Source organism: Microtus oregoni, unplaced genomic scaffold (genome assembly GCF_018167655.1).
Source record: "Microtus oregoni isolate MIOR12 unplaced genomic scaffold, Mior012 000047F_ref0000412, whole genome shotgun sequence".
NCBI classification, from domain to species: domain Eukaryota; kingdom Metazoa; phylum Chordata; class Mammalia; order Rodentia; family Cricetidae; genus Microtus; species Microtus oregoni.
In genome coordinates, this window is record NW_024543221.1 from 9,104,205 (window position 1) to 9,123,599 (window position 19,395).

The window sequence follows — 19,395 nt, forward strand, 5'->3', positions numbered from 1 at the left end:
AGGGTAGCCAGAACTACATAGTGAGACCCTGTCTTAAAAATAACAACAAAAACCACCAACCAAATGAAAAACAACTTGTTTCTGTTATGTTTAGAAAAAAATGTTTAAAAATATGTTAAGCCTTTTAATTTTATATGTTCTCTCCCTCTCTCTCCTTCCCTCCCTCAACCCCTCTCTTCCTCCCTCCTTCTCTCTAGGTAAATCATCAAACTGGGAAGATGATAGTTGGGGAGCATGGGAAGAAACAGAACCCCAGGAACCCGTAAGTCTTTATTAATGCATAGTTTCGTTTTTATTTGTGTGTGGAAGGGGCATGTGTGGAGGTCGGAGGACAACTTTGTGGAGCCACTTCTCTCCTTTCACCTTTAATGGCTTCCAGGAATTGAATTCAGGTCACCAGCCTTGCATAATAAGTGCCTTTACCCACTGAGCTGGTGCTCTGCATGGTTTTTGATAGTTACATTTTGCTTTTGTAATGGTAGTGGCATATTTCAGTGTTAAGTTGACATTTAAAGAAAATCTTTGTTACAGTTGTTTTTATGTTTAGTTAGTGGTAACTAACTAGATTCTTGCTTTTAAGGAACTTAATGACTACAATAGTTGGGCACTGTAATCTGTGCTACAACAAAGGACCTGAGACTTTATATGTAATTCATTGGCTGTAGTCCTGGAGGGCCAGTTCAAATCCAATATGAAGGGCTTAGCATTTGAGAGTACCCTTTTTGCTGCCTCATAGCATGGCAAGAGATGAATGAGAGACAAAGGAAAAAGGAGTGTGTGTGTGTGTGTGTGTGTGTGTGTGTGTAGAATCCAAATATCCAAATTTCCCCTCCACCCACTCCTGTTATAACAACCCCATCCCATTATAGCAGCATTAATTTGTTCACTCTGCCTTTATGACTTCACTTCTTCTTGGTTCTCAACTCCTCATTTCACATTGGAGGTTAAGTGTCTAACTTGCCGCTGGGGGCTTGGTAGAACCATAACGGTGGGCTAGACAGAGAATGTCACTGCTTTAGGAGTCTTCATTCTTCATGAGTCATTTGTTGTGCCTGTCATATTCTAGGTGCTGAGACTGCATCATTGACCAGAGTAGACCAAGTCTCTGTGCATCTTAATATGTTTCATCTGTGAGTCGTGGAAGATCTAACTTAAGCTGGTTTAAGCTTCACACGGAAGGAAACCCAGAATCAGGGAGCTTCTAGGTTGTTGGATCAAGTCATTGAGCTCTGTCTGTCATCAGGCTTTCCACTTATGGCTGGCTGGTTTGTTTCTGTCACAGGCAGTGTGGTGGCATTATTTGGGAGCAGAGGGAGGAAAAGACTTGGATCTTCTCTTGCTGTTCTGGGGAAACAGCTTTTCTTAAAAGCCACATCATTTCTTGGCTAGAATGGGGTGATATGACCCTAGTAATAGCTGTTTCTGTAATCACCGACTTTTATGTATGTAGAGAGACTTTTCTTCCATTCTGTGATTTGGGTAATTTCTCATTGTATACCATGATTTTGATATTTTTATTTTTCTCTCTTTTCCATTGGTTATTCTACCAATTTTTTTTTACCTTTTGTTCTAGCAGTTTCAAAACTTGAGATTCAGTAACTTCAGTATTTTTTCTCTTTTATTGTCTCTATTTATATCTTTAATTCTCTTTACTTTGAGTTTGTTCTTAGCTTCTTAAAATGCCATTGTAGGTTACTTATTTTAAATCTATTTTTTCTTCTAATATAAATCTACATATTTACCTATGCACTCAGGTTTGATGTGTGTTTTCAATTTTACTTAGTTCAAACTGTTTTCTGATTTCTTTTGACTTCCTTTTTGATTTATTAGAAGTGTGTTACTTAATTTGTAGATAGAGTAGTCTTCCCTTAAGGAGGAGGGGGAATATTCCTAGGACCCCCTGTGGGCATCATGGACAGCTGTGAGCCCTATGTGTAGTATTTATTCAATATGTACATACCTTTGAAAAAGTTTAATTTATAAGTTAGATGCAGTGAGATATAAACAATAATAACCAATAATGAAGTGGAAACATTTTAACAATATGCTATATAGAATTGCAAGCATCATTACCCTAGCATTTGTGGACCAGTATTAATTAGAATAAGAGTTTCGTAAACATATGCTCTCTGATGTTCAGACTGTTGCTTTAGTAGCCAAAATGGCTATCGGAAGACTAATGGGTGAGTGGCAATATGCTGGACAAAGGCAGAGTTCCCAGCTTCAAGACGCCAGGGCATCGTGGAGTGGGACAGTGTGTGGTCTCATTACATAACTCAGAACACACACAATTAAAGCCTATGCTGGTTCATTCTTGGAGTGTTCCACTTATCCCTTGGACCACGACTGGCTTTGAATAACTCAAGTCACAGAAGTGGAGCTCTGATAAGGAAGACTCTTAATGGGAATTTACCAGATTTCTTTCTATTAACTATTTCCTGTTTCACCCCAGTGTCTTCAGAGAATTTCTGTTATGTTCTCCCCAACAGTTTAACTCTACGAGGCCTACTTTATGGCTTCATACACAGGTGGTTCTGTAAGATGTTCATCTCTGTTCACGGGGAAGGGTTCCCTGCCTGCAGTTAGGTTGGTCCGTTCCTCTCTTCTGTGTTCTCCCTGATTTCTATTCTTTCTGTTAGAGAGGAGAGCATGGACATTCCTGTGTGTTCTTGTGGGCTTGCCTCCTCCTTGAGCTTTGTCGGCGTTGCTTCCTGTCCTGAGCAGTTCTGCTGTGGAGTGTGTCTCCATTTACGCGTGTCTTACTCCATGGTCACTCCTGCTCTGAAGTAGACCAGTGTCCCTGGTGATGCGTGCTAATGCCTGGCCTCTCTGCTTCTCACAGGGCATTGCTTTTTCATGACTGTCTCTTTCCCTTCCTTTCCATTTTAACCAATGTCTGGTTTTGAGGCTAAAAATTTTGTCTTTAATAGATAGTTGGATATTGCCTGTTTAGTCGGCTTGATACTTTTGGAATTCATTAAATAATTTCTTCATATTTTATGTGATTATTGGTGAAGTTAAATTCTCATCTGCCATTTGGCTATTTGTTTTGTGTATGCCTAATCGTTTTTTAGTTCCTTTATTAGTGTTCCCTAAGGAACAACAATCAAGAGTGACTATTATTAGAACGGGACGCATTAGGTTGGTCTAGTACTCCGACAGTCACTGTCTTAGGCTGGCACATGACATGGTCTGAGTACTCCGACAGTCACTGTCTTAGGCTGGCACATGACATGGTCTGAGTACTCAGGCAATCACTGTCTTAGGCTGGCACATGACATGGTCTAGTACTCCGACAGTCACTGTCTTAGGCTGGCACATGACATGGTCTAGTACTCCGACAGTCACTGTCTTAGGCTGGCACATGACATGGTCTGAGTACCCTGACACTCACTGTCTTTGTTCTGGAGGCCAAGAGCCTGTAACTGCTTAGTTCGTGCAGGTGCCACCTCAGCAGTTCTAGTATGGTGCTGCTGGCCTCGAGGGCTCCCAAGGAGCTCCTGTCAGTCCATGTTGGAAGCCTGAAGAAGCAGGATTCTTGTATCAGTAAAGGCTTTCAGTAGTAGGGTGAATGAGCTGCCAGCAGGAATAGAGGAAAGGAGCAAAACCCAGCACATTTTCTAAGACCTCTTTGTGTGGGTTGCATTGGAAGGTGCTGCCCCCGTTTTAAGATGACAGAGTGGAAACTAACTCCACTCAGCGCCTGTGACCGGCTGTGAGGTCCTTCCCAGTTCCAGTCAGTGACAACCAGGATTGGCCATCACTGTCTTCTAACTCTTTATTCCATTCTCTTGTGTTAAACAAATGTTAGGGTGCCATTTCAATCACTCAGATTTGTATCAGTATTGTTATGTTAAATGTATATTATATTGACATGACTCACATACCATGTAATTCACCTTTCGGTATATAACTCAATTTTCTTAGTATTCTCAAAGTTCGGTAACTATCATCATGATCTAAGTCCATAATATTTTAATTACCCTAGAAGAACCCCCAAAATACGTTACTTGCCCTCCAGTAACAACTGATTTACTTTCTGTGTATGGATTTACCTGTTCTGAGCATCTCATGCACAATTAAAACAGGACTGACTGGTTTCTACCTCTTCATAGTTCTTACCGACATCACTTGTTTGTGGTCTGGAAGTCTTTCTCCTTTTCATTAGTTCACTCTCACGGGACTTCCAGAATTGTCACTAGGAACAGACCTCAAACTTCCCCAAGAACATAACTGGGTTTTGCCATATTAAAGATGGCGTTAACAGTGGGAGCAGAAAGTCTTGCCGTTCACTTACTCTTGTGTCAAGGCGCTGTATCTGTAAAGACTGGAGGTATTCTCAGCTGCCACTGGGCAGAGACTGTGGTGAATAGTGGAGCAAGGTCAGCGTTTGCTTCCGTCGCTCCGTCCTTGGTGCAGCAGCGGCGTGAGGACAGCTGACAGAGAGCTTTCAAAGAGCAAGGGAAGCAGCAGCCACCAAAACTGAGTGCTGCTTACCCCGAGGCCAGCAGAAAACAGTATGAACTCCAGGGTGCTTTTTATTTCTCTATACCGCTCATCACTTTGAAAGTTGGTTCTCATTTTGATGACTTGAAAGAGTAAAAGGCTTTCATATTTAAGAGATTTAATACTGGGAATCTGGAAAAAAAAAAACTTTTTTTTTTAAAAAAAAGGAGAAGCCTGTTTTGCTTATTCTGAGCTGTCAGCTGTAACAAGTGTTGGACCCAGTGGAGTGGAAGTCACCCTGTGAGGAAGTGACAGCAGCAAGAAAAACAAAGCAGTAAGTTAAATGATGTGAACGATGGTGACAGGAGGAACACGGCCAAAATGAAGAGTGTGGCATCTGGAAAGGATCGTAAGGAGGAAACTGCAGCGAGCCAGTGTGGAGTCCCACTGAGATGTTTGTGTCCGTGGTCTAGGAGAGGAGTCCCTGTGCGTGCTTCTACTCTGTGACGGCCACAGCTGTCCTGCCAGCTCATAAAGCTGAATCTCAAAGCGTTTGGCACTGTCGCCTTTGTGGGGGAACTCTGGTCACAGTGACTTCTCTCTCCAAAGAAGACATTAAAGCCACTTTGAAGGGCGATGCAGATAAAAACGGTGGCAAGAGGGCCTTTCACTACAGAAAGGTTTGGCTTCTTCCTGGGAGAATCTCAGTCATGCCGAGAAACCAGTTCATGGCTGGGGAGGTCTGGGTCTGTGGTCACTGTCTACTTTCAAGAGTCCATTGGTCAGTGTGAACTAAAACCTCGAGGGACCAAACAACTGTAGTGTAGCCTGAATCTTCACTCGTGCTTGACCTATCCTCTGACTCACTGTGGAGGGCAAACTCATCGGCAGCGCCAAGTGCATCAAGAGCTTGAGGGGCATGTGCCCCAAGTCGGCCCCTGGCTTGTAGAGAAGGCATAGAATAGACCCTCCTCTGGGCTTTGGTTTGTCATCAGTGAGGCTCCTTCCTGCCTGCACTGTGAATTGCTTGGAAATAGCAGAAACCTGGTTGTATTTCCTGGGCCTGTTTCTCAGGTTGTCTTGTCTTTCTCACACTCACCTATATCTAAAAATGAAAGCAAAGTACTTTTTCCTGGGTTTAAAAAAATTGTGTATGTGCGTGCGTGTGTGTGCATGTGTGTATGTCAACATGTGTGATTGCATGTATATGTGTATGTGTGAGTGTGTCTGTGTGTGCCTGCCTGCCTGCCTGGAACTGGAGTTACAGGTGGTTGTGAACTACTCAACATGGGTGCTAGGAACTGAACTTATATTTCCTGGAAAAAATGATAAGCATTCTTAACCACTGAGTAATCTTTCCAGACATATTTTCTATATGCTTTTAACAATAATGTCACTGAACAATAAAATCCTCTTTCTCCAAACAAAACAATATAATGATATTCCAGTATCTGCATCAGTAAGAGCCATATCCAAGTCTATGACTATGACACTAGTGGCCTTTGAGGTTTAGGTATATCTTTTTCCTATAGATATTTCACCTTATAATTGTCTGGTCAGACTGCCAAAACACATTGCCACAGACTGGGTCACTTAAAGAACAAATATTTATTTTGTCATGGTTGAAGATCAAGATGCCAGGTCTTGCCCCTCCTCTGGCTGCTCCAGACAGTTGTGCTCCTGTGTCCTCACTGGCTTCTCTGTGAACAAGCGTGGACTGTGGATATGTGTTCTGCCCACATATCTCTTCTTAGGATATGAGTCCTATAGTCCCATAGGTAAGGTGCAGCCCTCAGGACCTCAATTACCATAAACTTTTTCTTATAATCCCTATGCTCAGTACAGACACATGGGGCTACTGCTTAAATATCTAAGTTAAGGTGCCAGGGGGAATACAATTCAATGTATACAGTGTCCAAAGTAATGTTTCCATGTTTAATTGATCACAGCTCTAAATGGGCAAATGAAAAGATTACAACTGATGAATTCCTACTTGTCTACAAGGAAGTGCAATGAGAGCGTGAGGAGACAAGCAGAAACAGATATTCAGGATGAACTGGGATGTAAGGAAAAGTGTAGCAGTCTTCCTCAATAGTAACAGATTGGTAGCATCATGGTAAGGGCGCAGCTGACTCGGGGAACCTGGAATAGAAGATAAACTTACTGTCCAGGAGATCAACGGCAGTCCTGTGGGCAACAGTAAATTACTTTGCAAGGGTTTGTGTTTTATTTGCTAGTGTTGCAAGAGCTTTTGGTTGGGACATGGTTGCTTTGATGTGGGAAGTCAGTGGTGAACATAGAATGTTTGTTCAGTCTCAAGCTGTAAAGGGGCCTGAGACAGTTTTGGAAGAAGCTCATGGAGGCTTAAGTTAACCTAAATTGGTAAGGCGTTTTTTCATTGGTACATTAGAGTAAGCGGTAGGAAGGATAGAATTGGCTGACTCCATCGTAACCAGATAGTAGACAGGATAGGAATGGACCTAGGAAAGTTCTGCCCAGGTCTTCAGCTCCAGTGGGCAGCATGGAGAATTTCTGCTCAAAGTACTTTGAAGTATTTTCCATCTGTTTTACAAAAATCATGTGTAACATGATTTTCTAGGGCAATCATGATTTATTAAATTATTAGGGAATGAAAGTATGCAGATTGGAAAGGGGTCCTGGAGAAATGTTTGTTTATAGGCCAAAAATTGGAATATAACTCATGCAGATTACATGTTTTTTAGAGTATCAGTCATTTGAGATGGTTCTGGAAATCTCCAGCTGTATTGCTTTACTTCCATTACACTTTGATAGCATCCGCTGCTGTGGGAACACAGTCCACTCCTTTAGCCAATAGCATTTAAGATACCAGCCCACTGGGGCGTGGTCTCTTATCCTGTAAAGGGGGCTGTAAAGCATGTGCTCACTCTCTTGCTTCCGGCTCTCACTTCCCCTGCTAGACTCTGTTCCTGTTCGCCAGAAGACTGTTATCTAGGACAGTGATCTGTAAGTTTCCCTTAAATAAATAACCCTTTATTATTCATAATTCGAAACTGGTGTGGGATTATTTTGTGACTTCCGCCATCATCTGGCGCCCCACGGTTTGGTTTTAGAAAGGCTCTGACTGCAGCCCCGGGGCTCAGAGCGCAGGGCTAGGCGCGTGTCCTCCCTCAGCGCTCCTCAGCCAGCCTCTGCGCTTCCAACTTAGCCAACTTAGCTAAAGGCAGAAGAGGGCTTTCCAGCCTTGCTAAGGATCTGCTTCACGCCATCCCGGAAGGTGACCACAGTCTCTTTTCAAGTCCAGTTCTCACTAGGAGCTTGGACCTTTGACTCTGAGAAATGCTTTTTTAGCCAATGGCCTTTCTTTTTTACTAATGCGAGCCAAGTGTAACCTAGTCACTCTCATTCAGAAGTTTTTTTGTTCCCTCTGAACAAGGACAGTGATTTGACATCATGTGGACACAGTCTTGGTTTTCTTTTGGGGGCAGAGGTATGTCCAATGGGCGGGGGCTGAAGGTCCCACCAGACAGTTACTGCCCAGAGAATGGTCACCCAGAGGAAAGCGTGATTCCGCTCAAACTTGTCAGGAGTGCAGAGGTTTTACTGTGGTTCTCCAGTCTCTGCCTGTGTGTACATGAGTACTCATGAGGCCCGGGGTTGTCTTTCTCAGTTGCTCTCCACCCTCTTCATTGAGGCAAGGTCTAAGATTTGGCTCGTCTGGCTAGCCTACCTAGTCAGCTTACTCAGGTCGCCACCTTCAGAGCGCTGCAATTGATGGCAGGCTTCCATACCCACCTGACTTTGACATAGATCCCAAGGATCCTAACTCTGGTCTTCATGCTTGTATAGCAAGCCCTTCTGCCTTTGAGCAAGCTCCCCAGCTACTTTTGGCCAGTTGAGTGCTATTGTTTACTTTGTATTCATTTAAAAAACTTAAAGACTGAGAGACAAAATACTAAGAAGTGAATACATTGTATTGTTGATTTTTTTTAGTGGGGTTCTAACCTTTAAATATATTCTAAATTGTTGGACCCCTACTATATTAGCAAACTTTAAATTTGGGATAGTATGAAATGCTTGTTAATGTTTTAATCTTTTATTGGTCATCTTATGTTCTCAATATATAAATCTTTTTGGCGAGCACTTACTGCTTTTTATTGTTTCTAAAATCTAATAGCAGCTTAAAGCATTTGATTTAGCTATTAGATCTATTCTGACTTAAACCGGACACTAATTGTTCTTATTTATTGATTATGTTGCTCTAACAACTAAATGGCAGAGTCTGAGTAGATTATTATTTGGAACTTCCTTGTACCACACAGCACCTGATGGAGTAAAGAGATTTCCTGTCAGTATTTAGTGTCAAATATTTATTCAGGAAATAGAGACACATGGGTTGTTAGGTTTGGAATTCCATTTTAATTCATTGTGACATGCAGCTTTTAATAAAAAACAAAATTGTTTTTCCATGATTATTACAGAAAACTCAGGTATTACATAAAAATGGAAGCGTTTTACTCTCCAACACTAATAATAATTATTACCAATGCCCGGGATTTTTCCGTGTTGGCTTTTTCTATATGGACAGTTGAATGGGCAAGTGAGTGGACACTTGCAAAATCTCATAAAATAGTATTTCACTCTACAGTTTAGACATAAATAACAATAGACTGGGGATGCATTTGCACCCTAGGCTCTGGGCTCAATCCTTAGCACCAAAACCAGGAAAGTAATAACAAACAATCCTGAGTTTCCTGTGAAGTAAACTGTAAAGTTACTGACTTCCTCTATTGTAAAAAATCGAGATTCAGGGCTGGAGAGATGGCTCAGTGGTTAAGAGCACTGGCTGCTCTTTCAGAGGTCCTGAGTTCAATTCCTAGCAACCACATGGTGGCTCACAACCATCTGTAATGAGATCTGGTGCCCTCTTCTGGTGTGCGAGCATATATGCAGGCAGAATGTTGTATACATAACTAACTAAATAAATCTTTTTAAAAAATCACGATTCAGAGTATAGGTTTTTTTTGTCACACTTTTCTGTGTTGGAGGCTTTTTTATTATAACCAAATCAGAGTTCATGCTTTGCCCCATTTTGATTTTGAGAAGACCATAAGATCTTTAAATTGAGTGGTTCAGACTTTGGTCTTTCTATGCTGGCTGTATGTGTGAGCCGAAAGGTTCGGCAGAGGGGCTGTGTAGCTTTGCCATCTCTGCTCTGTCTAGTCTTTTGAACTGTTCTGTAGAATTTTGTGTGGGGGCAAGAAATCCCACCGTACCTTACCCCAAGAAAGGAAGGAAAAGGAAGTTTGAAAAGCATTTGGGCATAACATAAATTAGAAGTGGACTGCAGGAGACACAGCCTGGGGGCCTTGCTTTTGCATTGCCTTTCTTGCTTTCAGAAAGTGCAAGTGAATATTTCTGAGTTTGGTGGCCACCCACTAGAACTACAGTGAGTATGCGAACAGACCCTGAGAACACTGGATTGTCCTGGCACCCCTGTAATAAACAACTTGGAAAGAACATGAAAGAACAAGGTCAAGCGTGCAAATGGAGAAACTGCCCTGGCTGCTTTGGTGGCTGCTTCATACAGCAGTGGAGACACCAGTAGACATCAGGCAAATGATGATTCATCGGCATGGTAGCAGCTGTCTGCAAGCAAAGGCTGGTTATGGTGCTGCAGGAATATCATCTGACACATCTTGAAAGAACGATTCATCTGACAAATCTATCGGCTGAAAACCAAAAAGAAGACTATTAAGGATATGACAAAGCCCTGGGTTAGAGCGAGTGCCTTCTCCAGGGCCTGTGGCCACTTAGCGTGAGGTACTTTGTTTTTTTTTCTTTTTCTTTTTTTTTTTTTTTTTGCCTCATTTGGGAAATTAGCCATCTTTTCAGTTAGTAGTGTTATTTTAGGATCACCGGCTTCAGGGAGCAATAGGAGTGACCGTGGACCATTATTGTAGGTAGGTTTTTCCAGAAACCTAACTGGTAGGCAAAGGTTCTTGTATTTGAACAGTGAGCCTGCATCTTCCCAGCTACCAAAAGTGCACCGATGCCTTGGGCTTCATAGCTTGTGATGTGCAGCTCGTTGCCTGTTGAGAAGCTGAAAATTCTGTGCTAGTACTAGTTGATTGTGATCTAACCTGAGGTGGGGGCTTCTTTATTGTCCCTAGCCTGGTGTTTTTGTCAAATTATTTCTGCTTTGACTTGTAGTGTCTTTTAAAGATCTGACACAGAAACTCCTTCAGATACATCTCCATCCTTCATGCATAGCTTCTGTTTCTGCTGCTGCTGCCCTGAACCTTGACCTGGATTCCTAAGAACCCTTGTTCCTCTCTGTCAACTGGCCACATTTTCAAGAAGGGGTCGGAGCAGGGTGTGGTTACCAAAGGAACTGGAACTCTACATAGAGGGTGTCTTAGTTAGGGTTTTATTGCTATGAAGAGACACTATGACCACAGCAACCCCCCCTCCCTAGCTCCCTACCAGGCAATGTTTCTCTGTGTAGTCCTGACTGTTCTCGAACTCAGTTTGTAGACCAGGCTGGTCTCGAACTCAGAGATCCACCTGCCTTTGCCTCCTGAGTGCTGGAATTAAAGGTGTGCACCACCACACCTGGCAGCAAATCTTATAAAGGAAAGCATTTAATTCAGCCTGACTTACAGTTCAGATGTTTGTTTAGTCCATCATCATCATGGCGGGAAGCACGGTGGCATGCGGGCAAACATGGTGGGAAGGTAGCTGAGAGTTCTACATCTGGATCCACACACAGCAGGAAGGGAACCTGGCAAGGGGCCTGGCTTGAACTTCTGAAACCCACCTGGATGTGACAGGACACACTTCCTCCAATTAGACCACACCTCCAATAATGCCACTCCCTATGACTCTATAGGACCATTTTCATTCAGACCATCTCAGAGGGAAAAAGGAAAGATGATTTTAAATGTATGGTTAAAGAAATACCTTAAGAATACCCATACTTTGCTGGGTGTGGTAGTGTGTGCCTATAATCCCTGAGCTATCACTATTTTTTTTTAACCAAATATTTACTATTCCTCTGTGGTTTGCTCTCTTTCCAGGCTATTACCTGATTACCTGAAGGTGGGATCTCATTTACATGAAAGGACCCAAGACTCAGGCTTAGTATTTTGGGTCTCAGTCACTAGTGGGGAGGCAGTAGGGTATGATGGTCTCAGCTTACAGCTGGGCCACTCTGAGGAACCTGGGGTGCTGTGTGGAGTAAACAGACCCTGTTCTAGCAGAAACCATGGATCTTCTGGATCATGGTGACACACGCCTTTAATCCCAGCACTCGGGAGGCAGAGGCAGGCGGATCTCTGTGAGTTTGAGGCCAGCCTGGTCTACAAAGTGAGTTTCAGGACAGCCAGGACTGTTACACAGAGAAACCCTGTCTCAGAAAACCAAAATCCAACCAACCAAACCAAACAAACAAAAAAATGGATCCAGGGAGAAACATAATCACAGCTGACTTTTATCTATAGGAATAACTTTCTCTAGTTTTTTTTGTAGAAAAATGTTTTTAAGACAACAAGGTAGATATAGAATTCTCTTTAAAAAGAGCTTGACTAAAATACGGATTTTGCCAGTAATGATGCCTCCCTGTAAGAGTGTGCAGCCTTCTTAGCTATGGCTCCAGATCCATTCTTATTCCTAACATGAAGGGGAAAAGGCACCTGTAATTACACCAGAGGCTGAGGCTGCTTGGGGTAATCCAAAACATCTTCTGTATCCCATATTTTAAGTGTTCTTCTGACAGAATACTATGAAGTCTTTAAAAAGAATAAAGAAACTTCTTGTGAAATGAAGAAAGCAACATGTTAAAGTAAGCATATATTACATGTACATTCTCACAAGATAAAAAGGTAGGAAGCACAGTGAATATATTTGCTTATGTGTGCAAAGTAATATATGTTAATAATTTCACTGGTTCTCTCCAGAATAGACCACTAGTTGTCTAGAGCCTGCTGAAAGATATTTATTTGTGTGTGTGTGTGTGTGTGTGTGTGTGTGTGTGACACATACACATAGTTGAGGTAATGTACGTGTTATAGCACATGTGTGGAGGTCAGAGGATAACTTGGCGGAGTCTGTTTTCTCATTCCAAGATGTGAGTTCTGGAACTAGAACTCAAGTCTTAAGGCTTGGTGGCAGGCAGCTTTGCTTGTCCAGCCATCTTGCTGATCCTGAGAGAGATTTTTCTAAAGACCTTTTTACTGTGTGTTAGAATTCCTAATCTGGAGTTACTACTGAGTGTTTCTTGTGTTGCATCCTGCTAATGCTATGCTATTTATGTATGAAGGTTTTGTGTTAGTTTTCACAACAGATGTGTTTCTAGTAGTAATTTGTTTTGTGGCTGTCACTGACATATTTTGGTATGGAGGAATTGAGACTATTTCTTTTCTCTCCCTTTCACTTACGACAGGCAGGCATAGTTGCAGTGTTCTTTAAATGTTTTGCATTCATAGTAGTTGCATTTTTATGCATAGGAAGAAGAAGGAAATGCTTCTAAAACACAAAAAACATCATGGCTTCAAGAATGTGTTTTATCCTTATCTCCAACCAGTGATCTTATGGTGATAGCCCGGGAGCAAAAGGCTGCGTTTCTAGTGCGTAAGTACCTTGTTCTCTGCTGCCTCCATTTTAGTGTAGAGGTTAGAGCAGAACGTGCCCTCGGAAAGGTGTTATTTCTATTCTACATTATATGGCAGTTCTGTAATTTATGCACTGCATTTAATATATAAATAGAATATTTCCCTTTTGGGGTATGTATATGTGTGCACACATGTATGTGCAGTCCCTTCTTCACATGTGAGCTCATCCTGTCTGAACTGGCTGAACCCTGGCATTGTCCTGTCTCTGGCACTGAGCATACAGGTCTGTCCTGTCCCTGCTTTCTCCTCTCCTCTCCTCTGCTCCCCTCCCCTCCCCTCCCCTCCCCTTTCTACCTACTTACTACCTCTCGTGTGTGTGTGTGTGTGTGTGTGTGTGTGTGTGTGTGCGCGCCAGGGATGGAGCTCAGGTCCTCATGTTTGGACAGCAAGCACTTAACAGGCTGAGCCTTCTCCTTAGAGTACTTCCTTTTTATTCTGCGTTGCCTCTGGTTGTCGTTTGTTTTTAAGCTGTCCTTAAAAACTGAGGGATACTTAGTGCTGAAAGGGGCTGCAACTGGCCCCTCACACAGTGAAAGTGGCTGCAGCTTGAAAACTCAAGTCACTATAAATTTTCACTTAGTGCATAGGTTTTCAGCTCACAGATTTTTGTTGAAGATTAAGTATTAAGATTTGGAGCTACGCAGACTGAAAAAAGAACACAGGAAGATTATGTATAAGATGTTTGTGGGTAGTCTTACAGAGAAAATTCATTCCCATGGTAAAATTAATGCAAAACATTCCCTTGCCATTTGAAAATAAAAGTAGTCTTCTCAATAAAGCCAGTATGGGGGGTACATGTGCTTTCATAACTTTATTCTACAGAAACTTTAAATAGAGTAATAAGTTGGTTTAAACTGGAGGCTAGGGGACCAGATGGTCCTACAGAAATGCCCTTAAAAACTAAAAACGTGTCTTGATCTGTAATGAGTACCCAAGTCAGGCTCTGCAGAACTGTTTTATACTCAGCTTCTTAAAGGGGAAAGATCAAAATTTATAAGTAAATGACTGGTTTTATTTTATCTTTTTTCCCCAGCAAAATGGAAGCATGGTGATAAAGGGAAGGAAGAAATGCAATTTGCTGTTGGTTGGAGTGGCTCCCTGAGTGTGGAAGAAGGGTAGGTACTATCTGTCAGTCTGTGTGTGAGATGTACAAAATGGGTGTGTTTGTAAATTCATCTGTTTCATTGCTTACAAATTGTGTGTGTATGTGTGTTTGTGTGTGTCCTTTCCAACTTTACTGGTTGTAGAGAACTATTTGGTTAGTTTTTATTTGTTTTATTGCTCTTATAATTTTTTATAAACCCTAATCTGAATAAAATTTTTAAAGACTTATTTATTTAATTTTATGTGTATGAATGTTATGCCTGCATATGGGCATATGTACCAAGAATGTGCCTGGTACCCACAGAAGTCAAATGAGGGTGTCAGATCTGAACCCGATCTTCTGTGAGAGCAGCTCTTGTTCTTAGCTGCTGAACCATCTCTACAGCCTGTGAAGAATGTGAGGAAGTTTCAGAAAGCATCTCATAAAATTCCTTTGCACTGGTATTTCCCTTTGTTCTCCAGCACCAGCTTTGTTTATCTACAGAAAGTAAGATCAGCCATCATCCTTTGGGCTTTGTCCTCTGTTGCTTTCTATTGCTGTGATAAACACCATGATCCAAACAAGGTGCAAAGAATTTATTTGCCTTACAGCTGATAATCCATCATTAAGTTCTAGGCTGGGAGCTTAAGGCAGGAACTGAAGCAAAGGCCACTGAAGAATGATACTTACTGGCTTGCTCAGCCTCTTTTCTTACACACCCCAGGATCACCTCCCCAAGATGGCACTGCCTACAGTGGGCTGGATCCTTCCCCATCAACCATATCAATCTTTAATCAAGAAAATGCCCCCACAGACCTGTCTATAGACAATCTGGGGAGGCATTTTGTCAACTGAGGGTTCCCTTTCCCAGATGACTCCCGATTGTGTCAGGCTGACAAAAACCAGCCGGCACAGGCTCATACTTAGAAGTAGAGGTATTACTTTAATTCTTAAACTCTAGAATGCAAGTTATTTACCTAGTAACTAGAACCATGATTCCCTAAGGTGATTACAAGGTGGACATGATAGCCTGGAAGCTTGAGCTAAATGTTATTCTGTGTCAAAGCTGTGATCAGAATGAATAAGAATCTTGTGGAAGGCCAGTCAAACGGGAAGTGCCCCATCCACGCCCGTGCATTGTAGATCTTCAGTGAGATGCTTTCTACTGTCACCAGCGTGACAGAGCTGCCGTTCTCATGGACTCTAAGGCACGTCATTTCTGTCAGAAATGCAAAGCAGATATACCACCTGAGCAACAACAAGGGAAGATGGACTGCTTCCTGGTTGCTTAACATGGTCTGTGGAGCTGCATGTATGTATGTTGCCTTGAACAGCTTTTGTTGGTGTGATGGTTTAAGCAAAGTCAGTCAGTAGGTGTTTAGATTTCAAGTCTTTTTCTCTGAGCCCCTACCAATATCTCAAGTTCACATGTCAGGTAAAGGAAATCACTTTTCAGAAACAACCTTCATATGTGCTTAGAAATAGGTCTTAGGGGGCTGGAGAGGCAGCGTAGTACACTTGTTGCTCTGCAAAGGCTCCAGGTTCAGCTACTCTAGTTCCAGAGGATATGATACCGTCTTCCAAAACCTCGGGCACCGGGCACACACATGGTGCACAGAATACATGTAGTTAAAACACCCATTTACAAAAAATAAACATCTTTTAAAAAAGAAATAGCTTATTAGGATCAGTGACTTTCAAATGTAAAAGAAGAGCCCAACTGGGCAAAACATCTCAAGTTCCTAAGATCAAACCCCACAGAAATCCAGTAGCCGGTTCCTTCTGCCCTGCACCCACTTCAAACCAAGGAGGCAGGCAGGGTGTCTCTGAACTGCAGAAGACAGGGATGCTGGGAAATGGCTGCCTGGCAACCTTTGAGAATTTCTAGGTTTTCTGTGCAGTGATTTATATAGTTTTTCTTTGTTTCATGTCAGTACCAAGTGGAAAAGCACTGCTTTTTGTTATGTTACATGTTATATGTGTGGATTTTATTGTTTTCAGTTACGTGTTAAATAAAACTGCTCCACAGGATATCATCTTCCATCTATTGTCTTTCAATATTAATTTATAGAGAATAAACAATTAATTCTGACATGGTGGTATGCACCTTTAATCCCTAGCACTCAGAAGGCAAAATAGGTGAGTCTCTCTTGAGTTCCAGGCCAGTAAGGGCTGCATAGTGAGACTGTCTCTCTCTCTCTCTCTCTCTCTCTCTCTCTCTCTCTCTCACACACACACACACACACACACACACACACACACACACACACACTCACTTTATTGCTAAGCACAGTGACTGAGCTCATGATTTTCTTTTGTTTCTGCCTGTAGGGAGTATGTGACCAGTGCTCTCTGCATCCCACTGGCAAGCCAGAAGAGGTAAGGATGAGTACAGGCTCTGTGTCTCTTCTGCTTTGATAGCCAAGACATTACAATCATCAATTTTATTTGTGACAGGAGTTCCACTGGGCGTCCTGACTGGACCTGCATTGTGGTGGGGTTCACGTCTGGTTATGTGCGGTTCTACACTGAGGTGAGTTGGTTTCCAGCAGTAGAGAGAGCTAGCTGACTGCAGTGCTGAGCATCACATTGTGCCACCGGTGACTTCGTTACCAAGGCTGCAGCCAGGAATCTAAGAGGATAGTCTTACTATGAATGCTGGAAGTAGTAACTGATAATTTAGCAGTGGTTCTCCACCTTCCTAACGCTGTTCACCTTTAACACAGTTCCTCATGTTGTGGTGACCCCCAACGATAAAATTATTTCATTGCTACTTCCTAATAATTTTTCTGCTATTAGGAATTGTGATGTAAATGTCTGTTTTCCAATAGTCTTTGGGGGTTGTGACCCACAGGTTGAGAACCACTGCTTTATGGGGTGAAAGAAGGACAGGTGAGGAGCTGTCTGTAAAAGAAAGAGATGCTGTCCACTTGCAAAAAAGTGGACCGGTGTGCTTGGGATGCTATTGGGAAATAGACTGTTTGCCTTCTCCCCGTTCAGTGACACTGGAGAAAACCAGCAGGGCCGTTTTCTGTGCTTGCTTCTAGAGTGGTGTGCTTTTGCTTGCACAACTCTTGAATGAGGACAAAGTGCTTCAGCTTAAGTGCAGGACCTATGAAATCCCCCGACACCCTGGAGTGACCGAGCAGGTAATGTAAAGATTATGTTCAGAGTGACAGTGGCGGGGCTGGAGGGAGCGCTCAGCAGTTAAGAGCACTGGATGCTCTTTCAGGGTTCCCAGATTCAGTTCCCAGAATGCACATGGTGGCTCAAAACCACCTGTAACGTCCAGGGGACCTGACACTCTCTCTCTACAGGCACTGGGCATATATGATACACATACATGCAGACAGGACAACTATACATGTAAAAATCAATTAGAAAAAAGAAACAGTGACATTGTTTTGAAGCAATTTTGTTTGCTGTTTTGCCTGGAAATTGAGAGATTTGTCTTATGAGCACAGTTAGCTGAGCTGGCATAGTCTAGAAATGTAATTTGTAACTAAATAGAATACCAGTCTTTGTATTTTATAAACAAAATTTTGTGTTAAAATGACTGTCTTAGTGTTTTATTGCTATGAAAAGGCTCCATGACCACGGCAACTTTTCTAAAAGGAAAACATTGAATTGGGGCTGCCTTACAGTTTCAGAGGTTTAGTCTGCTGTTGTCATGGTGGGAAGCATGGAGGCATGCAGGCAGGCATAGTGCTGGAGAAGGAGCTGAGAGTTCTACATCTGCAGACAGGGAGAGAGAGAGACATTTGGCTTGCCTTGAGCATTTGAAACCCTAAATCCCATGTGACACTTCCTCAAACAAGGCCACACCTCTTAATAGTACCTCTCCTTGGTGACAAGCATTCAGATCTATTGGGGCCAAACACTACAGTGACTAACTTAAGGTGGAAATATATTAATGAAACTTTATATCTTTTAAATTTTAATTCAAATGTCAAAATTACCTATTGTAAAAAAAGGTACTTGTCTCATAGTAAAACAGTAACCACAGCGCTATTGAACCAGCATGCTTTTATTCCATTTATAATATACAGGGTTGAAACTTTATAACAAATCTTAGTTTTTGCGCCACTTAGTTCCAGAAGATTCCATGTTAAACAAACATATACTGAATGCATACATGAATTTAAATTGTGCAGTAAGTTACAGGAGTTATAGAAAAAGCAGTCCAGTGTGAGAAGCTAGATTTTGTCTGTCAGCATCTAAGAATGAATTAATCAATAACATAAACAGCTAGTCAGTCATACAATCAAGATAAACTACACCTTTAGGGAAGGGTGAGCTGACTGCCAAGAGGAAGAAATTCCTGGGGTGAGGTTTGCTGTGAGCCCAAGGTAATGGGCTGCAGTTTAATTGGTTATTGGGAGAAGAAAATGATGTGGGAGGTGATGTATGCTGTGAATATGTTTTATTGCCTTTGGTTAATAAAGAAAGTGCTTTCGGCCAATGGCTTAACAGAGTAAAGCCAGGCTGAAAGAGATATATGGACAGGGTAGGCAGAGTCAGAGGGAAGCCATGTAGCCCTGCTGGAGACGGAACTTTACCCAATAAGCCACAGCCACGTGGTGATACACAGATTAATGGAGATGGGATAGTTTAGGATATAAGAGTTAGCCAGAAATACACTTAAGCTATAGGCCAAACAGTATTACAAATAATATATTTTCTGTGTTATTATTTCGAGTCAGGGTGGCCGGGAAACGAACAAGCAGCCCTCCCCTACAAGAAAGGGTTCTATTTCCAGGAGTCAGGAGAAAAGTGAGGGAAGGTTCAAATGTAGAACTTTGTACGGGGTGGCAAAGAAGCCCGTAGAAAACAGAGAGAGCCTGATTGGCAAGCAGAAGAATCAAAGTTTGTCTGAAGTCAGACTTGACTTGACACAGAGGAGAGGGCTAGAAGAGCTCCCAGAGAAGGAATAGGTGCATCCATGGGCCTCTGGAGCACTGGTTTTTAGGCTTCAGTGTGAGAGACTGGAGTCAGGGGTGCCTGTGGGGGTGTGTTTGTTGTTTGGGGGTTTGGCGTTTCTTTGAATAGTTCATGTTGTCCTAGAACCCACAATCCTCCTACCTCTGCCTTCCCAGTGCTGTGATTACAGGTGTATTTCATCATGCCCTGCTGGAAATTGTGTTTTTAAAAATTACTGAGTCAGGAGATTGTGTCAAAAAACAAAATTAAATCATATCTATGTCCTTAATAAAA

The 19,395-nt window shown here is 42.3% G+C and overlaps 1 protein-coding gene across 3 annotated transcripts in view; it reads left to right on the forward strand.

Annotated features, from left to right (window-relative positions):
- Rab3gap2 (RAB3 GTPase activating non-catalytic protein subunit 2) overlaps window positions 1–19,395 on the forward strand; it is an 89,554-nt gene that overhangs the window by 18,827 nt on the left and 51,332 nt on the right. For 2 of the 3 annotated variants that reach the window (XM_041635493.1, XM_041635494.1), the window contains exons 2-7: window positions 198–262; window positions 12,933–13,056; window positions 14,131–14,212; window positions 16,513–16,560; window positions 16,639–16,714; window positions 17,229–17,330. In XM_041635493.1, coding sequence (XP_041491427.1) covers window positions 198–262; window positions 12,933–13,056; window positions 14,131–14,212; window positions 16,513–16,560; window positions 16,639–16,714; window positions 17,229–17,330 — 497 coding nt within the window. The remainder of the gene's footprint in view (window positions 1–197; window positions 263–12,932; window positions 13,057–14,130; window positions 14,213–16,512; window positions 16,561–16,638; window positions 16,715–17,228; window positions 17,331–19,395) is intronic. The other variant, XM_041635495.1, reaches the window with a different exon arrangement.